This window comes from Globicephala melas, chromosome 7 (assembly GCF_963455315.2).
Source record: "Globicephala melas chromosome 7, mGloMel1.2, whole genome shotgun sequence".
Lineage (NCBI taxonomy): Eukaryota > Metazoa > Chordata > Mammalia > Artiodactyla > Delphinidae > Globicephala > Globicephala melas.
In genome coordinates, this window is record NC_083320.1 from 30,279,234 (window position 1) to 30,291,447 (window position 12,214).

Sequence of the window (12,214 nt, forward strand, 5' to 3'; positions counted from 1 at the left end):
AGCCAAGACATGGAAGCAACCTAAATACCCATCGACAGATGAATGGATAAAGAAGATATCATATGTATACGCTATGAAATACTACTCAGCCATAAAAAAGAACGAAATAATGCCATTTGTAGCAACATGGATGCAACTAGAGATTGTTATACGAAGTGAAGTAAGTCAGAAAGAAAAAGACAAATACCGTATGATATCACTTATATGTGGAATATAAATATTGCCACAAATGAACCTATTTACAAAACAGAAACAGACTCACAGGCATAGAGAACAGACTTGTGGTTGCCAAGGGGGAGTGGTGGTGGGGGAGGGATGGACTGGGAACTCGGGGTTAGTAGATGCAAACTATTACATATAGAATGGATAAACAACAATGTCCTACCGTATAGCACAGGGAACTATACTCAGTACCCTGGGATAAACCATAACGGAAAAGAATATAAAAAAGAATGTATATATGTATATAACTGAGTTACTTTGCTGTACGGCAGAAATTAACCCAACATCGTAATTCAACCATACTTCAATAAAAAAAGATTCATTTAAAACAATTCTGGGGACATCAGTACTGTAATGGGTCCGAACTTGTTTTAAATCACTAACATTCTAGCTAAACTCATAATGGAGGCCTTCGACTGAATAATTAATATCAAATATTCCAACTGGCATCAAGGATATATTGGCTATGAGGAAATGATAAAAAGTTTGATTAAAATGGACTTTTATCTGAGGAACTAAGTGACATAAAAATGATATGGCACTAGCATTAACCCCCTGATCTCAGCTGTTTGGCATCTTAAGGCGGTATTACATGCTAGGGCTTTTTGCATTTTTCAGGAAGTTTGAGTTGACATCTTGAGAGACATCTTAATCTCACAAAGAATTAAATTGCTGCTAATTCATCATTTTGTCCTCTGCATTAAGAGTGAGGTGGTGGAAGGGCCAGTCACATAGGCAGCTCACTCTACAGGGCAGGGGTAGTAGAGACTCGATTTTCAGGGACCGAGGAGAAAGGATGAGAAATCTGAATCTGGTGGGTGAAAAGAGCTCCATTGATTTTCAAAAGCATTAAACTCTGTCACATGCAGATGTGGGAGATGCGCTAAAGACAAGTTCCTCAGCCCATCTCAGCTGGCCTGCAAAGTCAGAGCAGCAGTCACAGACAGGGATGCTGAGAGGTAGCTTTTCACTGCAAGAAAGGGCTGTTCCGATAAAGTTGTGCCACAAGGAACGTGTTGGGGAGAGCGGTCTTGATTTGTCGGATCTAGATGAAATGCGACAGGGCTCCATCTAGAGACTTGCTGAGAGAAAGTACTAGCTGTAATGGCCTCAAACCCTGGATGAACATTCGACCAGCTGCCAGGGCTGTGACGAGCAGTACATATATTTTCATGAAACATCTTATTTGACAAACTGGCCTTGTGGCAGAGAGAAGTACTCGATTAGGCAGTATGGAGGCTTTGTCAACTTCTACAGATCCACATGGCCAAACCTCCACCCGCACCGGACACACGCTCACACATACATACACCTGCTGACTGCTCACGTTTTCACTGAACTCATTGAATCACGACCTCCGTTAGCTTCAGCAACGACCCGGACTGTGCCATTGGTGGAGATCTCTGCAGAACTTGAATGTCACTGCCAACTGCTTAGCAAGGGCTAGAAAACAAGGCAACGTCGGCAAAGGAAAATTCAATAGCTGCGAGCAGAGCAGAAGCTAACTGGAGATGAGAACGAGAAATCAGAGAGGGAGAGTGTCCTTAAGCAGTGAGGTAAACGACTCTGTGGATAATGTAACCTAGTAGGCGCTGAGCATGTTGCAGGCTTCAAAGTTAGCCGTGCACTTGTGATTGGAGTCTTCCTGGGGCTGGGCAATGGCACAGACAGACGAGAAACCCGAAACCCACAAAGTGAGCTAACGGAAACATTAAAGCGGAAGTATGCTCTTACGGCGTGTTCTTCTGACCTGGACACGGTCCTAACCAGCACCGAAACACTGGGAACACACTTAGAAAGCGAGTTTACTCTGGGTTCCTAGGAAGCAAGCATAAGCTGTTAGCTCCTTCTAGAGTTGCTCTCTCTGCCCAAAATCAGCTCTAGTATGTTGCTTCTCATTACACAGCCACGCTCGAGCTGCTTGAGCTGTTCAGAGAGACGTTTCTTCCCCGTCAAGTAACTCATGGAATACGGGCGAGAGCATCATCAGGACCAGAAGCCACACCTGGCCCGAGCAGGCCTCTGTCCTGCATCAGCCTCGGGAAAGCGAGTCTCTCTCCCCGGGAGGGCTAATGCAGATTTCCACCAGAAAATTTATCGCCATCCTTTTTCTTCTGGATAGATACTAATTTTAATCTCAAAGAACCAAAGTACCAATTTGCAGATACTGCTTTTTCAACTCTCAGGAGTGTTCTAACAAAACAGGATTCCCTTCTTGGTAGGCAAAGTCTATTGCTTAATGTTCATCTAGCAATTACACATTAAACTGTTCATATTTCAAGGGAAGGACCCCAGGGAATGGGAAAAGAATTGATTTTATGACAGCATGGCAGAAACAGTTGAAAGGCATTACCAAGCCTGTCTGTTAGTAATGTTCTGTGTTGTATACAAAGATGAATAAAATACGGTCCCTTGTCCTCGAAGGCACTTACACTTTAGTGAGAATGATAAACAGGTAAGCAAATAAGACAAGGGCATGGAATAATCGCAGAGTGGGGATGTGACTCTGAGCTGGATGACCTGAGCCCCAGAAGTTAATTGTACAAACTTGCAGCCAGACTGCCTGGGTTCAAATCCCAACTCTGCCACTTCCAGCTGTTGAACTTGGACAATTTCACTTGATCTCTCTCTGCCTGTGTCCTCGCCTATGAAATGAGGATAATAATAGGGTTGGTACTGAGTCATAGGACTGTTGTGAGCATTAAGTCAGTCAGTGGATACAAAGCATTTAGAAGAGTGCCTGGTACATGGTAAGCGCTCAACAGGAGATAACTATTTGGAAGTCTGGGCTTTACTGATTCCAGGGAAAAGGGACATTCTCATGGGAAAATCAATACTCTTCCTGGAAAATAGTGCCCTAAAGTAAATGGTCAAAAAATCTTGGGAGGAATTTTTTCCTACAACTTACTTATATAAAAACAAATCTATTCTCATCTTTGTACCCACATATTAAAAACTTACTGTATACATGGTCCTATGTTAGGTCCTGTTGATAGGTGTAAAAAACGATGGATATAAAACAATATCCTTTCTTCCAAGGGATCTATAATCCAATAGTGGTGGAAAGTGGCAGCAAAGAATCAATATCTAATTCAAGGTGTTTTCAGTGGCACTGGTAAAGTGCTAAATCAATGTTATGGACGTTGAAAGAAGGAAGAACTAAAGAAAGGTGGCAGAGGGCTTGGGTTGTGGCATGGGGGCTTTGAGGTCTCTTGGAGGTAGGAGGATGGGTATTAAGCAGCAACTGTAACTGGAGTCACAATAAGAGTGAGATAGGAAGGTTCATTTTGGATTCATCATCGTAGTGATGAGAACTGAACCTATAAGAATAGAGGAGGCAGCTCAGAGAGAATCCACATAAAGGAAAGGGCTGGGGCTCCCCTGGTGGCGCAGTGGTTGAGAGTCCGCCTGCCGATGCAGGGGACACGGGTTCGTGCCCCGGTCTGGGAAGATCCCACATGCCGCGAGCGGCTGGGCCCGTGAGCCATGGCCGCTGAGCCTGCGCGTCCGGAGCCTGTGCTCCGCAACGGGAGAGGCCACAGCAGTGAGAGGCCCACGTACCACAAAAAAAAAAAAAAAAAAAAAGAAAAAAAGAAAAGGGCTGGAAAGAATAGAGACATGTGTGTGTATAACTGAGGTGCTTTGCTGTGCACCTGAAACTAACACAACATTGTATATCAACTCTACTCCAGTAGAAAATAAAAATTAAAAAGAAAGAAAGAAAAGGACTGGAAGCAGAGTCCGCTGGAAGCATCAGTGACATGTTCAGAAGCCTGGGGCAAGAGGCAAGAGTTCAGTGGGTGGTGTGGAAATAGAGCCACTTTTTCCTAAAGCAGGAAAGTGGGAATTGGAGGAGGAAGGAGGGTTAAGGGAAGATCTTTGTTTTCTCGGATGGACTACAGCCAAGCTCAGGGGGTAGTCCTGCCACCTGAGCCCTGCTCGGCTATGAGTCACTACAGCTGCAGGCTCAGTCAGCACTGTCCAGTCCTGAGACAACAGGAGCATTTTCGCGATATCTCAGGACTTCCCCGCGCTGGTCCAGAGAGTGTTGCTCCCTCATCATATCTGTCCTAGGAGCACAAACATCATGTCCAGCCTTGCTGGTTAACTCACACTGGGTGGGTCTCCACCATCGGGGACACACTGGGTCTGCATCTAAGTCTTATCGGCCTCTTGCCTAGACCCGAGTTAGCTCCTATATCCCTGATATGAGCTCCCTATTCATAAGGATTGCTGTCTCCCAGCATGTCCACAGCACAGCTTATCATGCAGATCATTTCAGTTTGCTGTGCCCTCTTCCTTGATCATCCGGACTGCTGGTCCTTCCCTAAGCGTTGGCTAATCCTCCAGCCTCAGTTATGTCCCCAGCATATCTCCATGAGCTGCTGGTGCTTCCCTTCTCCGCGCTGAGGAATTCCCAGTGAACTGTGCAGCTGAGACTATGCATTCAGAGTAGTAGGCAGGGGGAGGAAAGCAATTGCCAAGGGCTTGAAGATGCAGCTGAGAGAGGGGTAGTTGACTGTGTAGGGTCCCCCAAGAAGCCAGTGAGAATGAGCTCTGCTGTATAGGTTTGACTCATAAAAGAAAGGAACATGTCATCCCCAGAGAGAAAATTAAAAAGAACTAACAATATAAAAGAATCCTTAAACTATGTCAGGCAGGCTCTTCACTAAGGGTTTTGCTTGTATCATTTGTATTTAATACTCATACAGGCGCTGTACAGAGTCCCTAATATAATCCCCAATTTGCAGATTAAAGAACTGAGCCTGGACCAGTTGGATCCTTGCCCAAGGTCACTCAGGTGAGAAGTGATGGATGGGGCTGTAATTATGGCCTGACTCCAAGTCCATGCCTTCATGTCTCCCCTTGGGAAGTGTGTGTTAGTGAAGACAGAGCAAGCCTGAATTGTAGGGAGAAGTTGAGGAACTAAGGTTGAATGTCTGACGGCTGTAAAGGAAAGGAAGTGAGATCATCTCTAGAGATTGGGCTTGGGGGGCTTAGTCATCTTTGCAGAACTTAACGGGAGCAGAAAAGGTTTGGAATGGCCACTGTGGGGATAGTCAAGGGAGTCGACAGCACGACTAAAAGGAATTCTGGACAGCAGCAGGGGCCCAGCTGGGGTTGGATAATGTGAATTTTGTAGAGGAACCAGTGAATGCTTTTATGAGTTTCTCCAGCAACCTTTCGGCACTCACGCATGTAGGACCACAGAAGAGATGCAGAGCCTTTTCGTTCCCTCCTCAGGACTCAACACTTGATTACAAGCCCGGAAGAGCAACCTCATGTGCTGATGCACTGAGCCACCTGCAGAGAAGGGATAATGGGATCCCATGGGGCCGGGGATGGGCCAGGTGGGAACGATGGAGGCTTCAGATGGGAGAGGAGAGAGTTCACTGCTGAACAGACGGACCTGGAGGAGGCCTGTAAAATCAGAATGGGGCCTGCGAGGATTGAAAGAGGCTGGGAGGCTGAAGTGAAAAAGAAGCTGTTTGCAAAAATACGCACGTTGTTGTTCACACATTAGAGCAGCCCTGGAAACAGCCACTTCTCTGCTCACCCAGGGCGAGTAATAATTTGTGTCAGGCAAGAATAAGGGGATGCTGATTTTGCTCTGTTTACTACCAGAGAGAAGTGGGGGCTGGAGAGGATGCTAAAACACTGGCCCTGGGAAAAGCCTGGCGCTTGCTAACGAGGCTGTAGTACAACCACGCTCTGCTTTCCAAAACAGCACCCTCAGGAGGAAAGAAATAAAGTCATTTTTCTTCAGAGGCAGAAGATTTAAAATTGCTTAACGATAACACTTAACATCGCTTAGCCCTTAGCCTTAGGCAACCTCATAACTAGCAAGTGCTGGGAATTATCTCTTTCCTGAACTGGCTAGGGTTCTGGCTTTATGTTGTCAGGTGTCATCCAGCCCGGCAGTAGGCTGCACGGCCCACTTTAAAATGACAGAGTTCCATGAAAGCATAGCAGGGTGTCCCTTGACCGGGGCTCCTCCCCAACTCCATGCACTGGGGGGCATTTTCTCTCCGTGTTGATGGCTCCAAATTTGGCATATAAATCAACACTGTTGAGTGTATCTTAAAACTCCTGTGATGCTCTCCACAAACAGCACAGGAACCAAATCAGTCAGTAGCATATTAAGTCCCCTATAAGGTTGGCCACTGACTTCCTGTAGATAGAATTATTCCGATTTTTAATTAAAAATTTAACTCCATAAATATTTTAAAGCTCCCCACCTCTGTGACTAAGAGGGGATCTGGTGCCTACAGAGATGTGTTCGCCTCACTCCCCTGACCAAAGGAGCAGTGGAGCTGGGGTGATTCAATTAAGTGGACAGTAAAATCTCTAGGGGCGGGAGAAGACTAGAAAACCAGGGTAAATGTCACCGGCACACAGAAGCCAGTAGCTTGTCCCCTGCCTCGGCATTCTGCATCCTGTTGGGTAAATATGGACCCACCCTCCATGGATCAGAGCATGTTGGTGGGGATACTTTGTATATCCCCCTCAGATAATTGAGATGGAAACGCAAGTTCAAGCCCCTGCGTTAAGAGACCAGTGCCAGGGACCTCTCATGCATTTGTCTGAGCCTTATTTATCGTCCATCACGACTCCTTCTTGCCAGGTAGCTAAAAAGGTGTGTTAGCACGTGCAGCTCATCACTTCTACCATTGTGTTACGTGTGTGAGTGCACTGTTCGTCAAAACTGTTCTCAGTCTAAGATGCTTCACTTTTGGCTACAGTTGTATTCTCGGGGCTGGCAGGATTTTGTCAATTCATATATTGCGATGATAGCTCCAGAGCCACAAACAGCATCAACGTATTGCCTCTGTCAAAACACTCCCTGCACAGTGTTTAATCCTAAAATAGATGTGTTTAGAGTCAGCCACGGCTGAGCATTTCAGGGCTTATTAATTAAAATAAATAGGAGTTGGAAATTCAGAGGACTTTATGTTAATCATTACTAACCTAAGCATTGGTTGCACTCTCACAAAAAGTAGTTTTGCTGCCTCCCGTCCTAGATGGCGGGTCCTTGTCTAGGTGTCTAGGGCCACGGCATCCCCAGTCTCCAGATTCTCAGGGCCTGATGCATCGTAGATGATCAGTAGATACTTGGGGAAGGAATGAATGAGCCAAATTTGTTGAATTTCTGTACTTATAAATGCTATTTCTGTGTTTTTGATTTGTACCAAAAAAAAAAAAAAATCCATTTCCGCAGTCTGAGTACAAGTTGGCCAGGAAGACATTAAACTGTTTCCAGTTTTCCTTTTTCTTCCTATCCTAAGAATACAGTACTTTCCATCTGCCTTAACCACAATTTCCATGCACTTCAATACTGAAAGCCAGAAATTTTATATTTAAAATGAATTTTGGAGACTACTTCTATTTTTTTAAATGAAAACAAAATACTAAGCCAGGGAAAAAAATAAGGAGAGGAAAGAAATCAAGGATGAGAAAAATAACTAGGAGACAACATATAAAAAGGGAAAATGCAGATAAAATATAGTTGTACAGGAGCTTTTAAAATATTGTATTTTGGGTATCCTGCCCAGGCAGTGTTCAGAATTGGTTCTCTGCTAGATTTGAGATTTTATTACTTTTGAAAATCAACATTACGATTTATAAGAGCAAATGGTCACTTGGGCTATGCCTGTTGTAATACTCGGGCTGTTCTTTTTGTCATTTCACACGCAGAAATATAGCCAACATGCAACTCAAAACGGTAACCCAGCTCTGAGTTAGCACTTTAACAATTCAGTATGATGATAGAAAAGATCTACTTAGGGTCCTCCCCACCACCCCCCCCTTTAAAAGCAGATATTCTGTAACATTTTAGTTTTCTGCCTGGCATTAACCTTTCTTTGTTTTTTGTTTTCAAACCCACAAATTCTCACACTCTCAACTCACTCAACTCCCATAGTCACTGCACTGTATGTCATCTTGGAAAGGTTTCCTCTTTGTCATGTGCCATTGATTACAGACTAAAATTATTCTTCATCTCACAGATAAGAGCACAAACCTTTGAGAATTGTATCTCATTTTCAGGGGTGTCTAGTTACAGCATAAGTGGATCCTGTTAGGCCAGAATCACCAAGCGAACTTTCCCACGCAGCTGTCTTTTCCCCACACTGTGTCGGTGCCTCTCAGCAATATTTGCTTATTGCCCAAAGAACACGGTCAGGTTCTAAATCAAGCAAAGAACCCCCTTCCAGGTTCATATTTCTCTCCTGCTTTTTAACACCCTGCTTTTTGACATGAAGCTCCAGGGTTAAGGCTGGCATGCCCTTCCTTGTGGGTAATTCCTAGGACAGAGGATTTACTATTTTATTGTCTCTAAGCTGGGTACAGGCTGTTCAATACCATGTTTATAGCAATGGCTTAGGATTTCCATTCAGAATCCAATATTCTTGCTGACATGTTCAATTGCCATGATATACTATTTTCTTCCCTTAAAAAATAACCCACAAGTGTTTCAATTATTAGCACAGTTGTGAAGATGGCACGAGGGCTGTGGCAGATGCAGTAAGGCAAAATTATAACATACTCCCCATTTCAGAGCCAGATTTCTATTTCATGTGTATTTTCTGAAGACTTTATGTGCGGGTGGGATGGTGATCTACCTGGGTAAGGAGGCGTACTGTCTCTCCATCCCCTCAAAGCGGAGGTTGTGTGCATTCCCATCTGGACCCTTTCCAGACACCTGTGGAGAGAAAAGTAATTAGAGATGAAGATCCATTATGCACCCTGGTTACTGTCAATGCATCTCAAAATTGTAATCACTGCACAAATGCTGCTGCTGCCTGCCAAAAATTAACCACGGGAAAGCAGGCAAGAACTCAGCATCGTTATAGGAATTGATGATCGAGTCACAAACATGGCATTTAACGACAAAGTCACTTCTTTCAAAAAAAGGGTCATTGTCAAACTGACTCCCTCCTGTCACCATGCCAGGGGTATTCTGTAGATTGTTAAGACCGCTTTTTTTTTCTTTCAAAATAGGCTTTAGTTTGCAGAACAGCTTTAGACTGGCAGGAAAATTGAGAAGATGGTACAGAGAGTTCCCATGTAGTCTGCACCCAGTTTCCCTATAACTAACATCTCATATTCCTATGGTATATTTCTTACAATTAATAAATCAACATTAATACAGTATTGTTAACTCAAGTTCATAGTTTATTCAGATTTTATCTAATTTTTTTTCTGTTCAGGACACCATATTACATTTAGTCATCACGTCTCCTTAGGCTCCTCTTGGCTGTGATAAGAGTGTATACTTTCCACGAAACCTTTCTTTACTACCTGGGATCGGTGGCAATCAGCTACCTCTTCCACAGCTTTTATGAAGCCCTCTCTGATCACCTGAACCTCACTGAGCCCGCTCCCTTATAAACAGAGAAGTGACAAACTATTTTCAATCTAGTGTTGGTCTTTATTGGTTTTTGTCCCTTCTTATGTACTTCCTGTGTTCACCTCTCTTCAGGTCTCTTCCACCAGCCTCTGAGATTCTGATGGGCACTGAGTGACTGGCCCCGGTAGGTTCTCAATAAAGCGTGTTAGTGCCATGAATCTAAAGACTTTACATAGAGTCTTTCTGTGTCTATCATAGCAACTAAAGACACATATGGGACGAACATGGTATTTGAAGGTACTTGGTGACTGATCAATTCCTCACCTCCTCCCGTCAACACATGTGGTTTATGGCCACCTGTGTCCTCACTCTTGTGCTAGGGTAGCTCTCATATAATGTGCATGGAAGGGGTAAATAGAAAACCTGGCCTCTTATAATGGAGGGGAAGGGGGAGTTTGCTAATAAGCACAGGAAGTAACAGTGTCAAGGTTGTAGAGGAAATTTTTCTGGGTAGTACTCAAGCTGGAATTTATTTTCCTCCTACGAAAAGTCCCAGCTCTCTATGCAACCACCATCCCAGCTTGGGTGGCGTGTGTAGGGAGGGTTTGTCAGGGGAGGTGTTGCAAAACGAGAATATACGCACATTTAGAGTTAAGAAAGGCTATTCCTGGTGTCACGTTATTACAGGAGGCCCTTAGGAGTGTGCCCTGTAAAACCTCTTTATATTTCACCAATACATAGGAGCACCTGGCGTCACCTGAGAGGTTGACAGCCCAGTAGCTACCTAGGTAGGATGAAGATTGCACTTACAGCTTTAGAAGTAACTACAGAGAGACAGAATTCTCTGCATTAGGATAAAGCCCTGATTTAAACTGCTAACCTTTTTAACAAAAACTAGGGGCAAGGATGGTGTCAGACAGTTAGGGGATAAACCAATGGCACAGAAAAAGAAGCGATGGATAGAAGTATTGTCCCCAGTCACTCCTGTCTAAGGTTTGTTTTGTTTTTGACCTATTTTTTTACGGAGGGAGAATTAATGTAAATACCAGAAATATGTTGACGATTACTAATTGTGGTTGTTAGAAAAACATCATGCTTCGTTGCCATAGATACAGAAGAATAAGGAATGAGGTGGGTCTTTTAGGAGACTGTGGGTAAAATTAAAATTAAAAAAAAAGAAAAACATCATATTTATGTATCCTTAGGATGGCTTTAGACATTTACAACTAATTTTTTTCACGTGGCCACAAAACTCCAAGTTAATACTTTCAGGGCCGTTATCTGAACTGGCCTGGCCTAATGATGGCAGTCAACATTCTGGGATCTCAGGAGGCAGCGCCCATGTGCTGTGGTTCTGGTAAGCTGCTGGCACGCTAGATTCTGTGAAATGTAGGATGAGCCTTATCCTTAAGCAGCTTTTAGTCTTGTTGGGAAAACAAGGATCAGAAATGAAATAATTAAAGAGTGATGTAGGACAATGCATGAACCAATGTCATTCAGGATGTTACTAGCAGAAGCACAGATGAAGGTGTTTGGAAAAACTTCATGGAAGTAGAAGAGCAAAGGCCAGGTTTCAAAAGATGGATGGCATGCTTATACATCAAAAATTATTCTGTTCTTGAAAACAGTATGGAGGTTTCTCAAAAAAACTAAAAATAGGGTTACCATATGATCCAGCAATCTCACTCCTGGGCATACATCTGGAAAAGATGAAAGCTCTAATTCAAAAGGATACAGGCACCACAGTGTTCACTGCAGCACTATTTACAATAGCCAAGACATGGAAGCAACCTAACAGATGAGTGGATAAAGAAGATGTGGGGGTGTGTGTGTGTGTGTGTGTATACACACACACACACACACACACACACACACACACACACATATATGGTGGAATATTACTCAGCCATAGAAAAGAATGAAATATTGCCATTTGCAGCAACATGGAAGGACCTAGAGATTATCATACTAAGTGAAGTAATTCAGACAGAGCAAGACAAATATCATATGGTATTGCTTATATGTGGAATCTAAAAAAATGATACAAATGAACTTATTTACGAAACAGAAACAGACCCACAGACATAGAAAACAAGTTTATGGTTACCAAAGGGGAAGGAGGGGAGGGATAAATTGGGAGTATGAGAGTAAAATTGATAAACAACAAGGATTTGCTGTAGAGCACAGATTCAATATCTTGTAATACACTATAATGGAAAAGAATCAAAAAGAGAACACAGATATACACATATATATGTATAACCGAATCATTATGCTGTACACCTGAAACTAATACAATATTGTAAATCAACTATACTTCAATTAAAAAATTATTCCATTCTTCACCAATTGTATATGTATTTGTGTTTCCCTATTAATACTGCAGCATCTTTAATACAATCATTCAATTAGTAATTACTGAACACCTTCTGTATTCTAATGCCACATTAGGTACCACTTTCAAAACAATGAACAGCGGCTTGATTTCTTCATTGCTTTAAATACAAAAGAGACAGGCCTGCAAACAATTACAGTACAATGAGATCACCGCTGGAGTGTCAGTCTGAAGGAGGTAGTGGGAGTCTGAAGGAACAGATACCAGAGTCCACCTGGGAGAGTTGAAGACAGCTTCATGGGGGTGTT

General features: G+C 43.3%; 1 protein-coding gene across 4 annotated transcripts in view; it reads right to left on the reverse strand.

Annotated features, from left to right (window-relative positions):
* Nucleotides 1–12,214, reverse strand: part of PARD3B (par-3 family cell polarity regulator beta) — a 1,048,345-nt gene that overhangs the window by 65,676 nt on the left and 970,455 nt on the right. For all 4 annotated transcript variants that reach the window (XR_009564558.2, XM_060301965.2, XM_030854060.3 and 1 more), the window contains one exon: nucleotides 8,844–8,923. Coding sequence is in view for 3 of the 4 variants with exons in the window: in XM_060301965.2 (XP_060157948.1) it covers nucleotides 8,844–8,923 (80 nt within the window). In the remaining variant the exon portion in view is untranslated. The remainder of the gene's footprint in view (nucleotides 1–8,843; nucleotides 8,924–12,214) is intronic.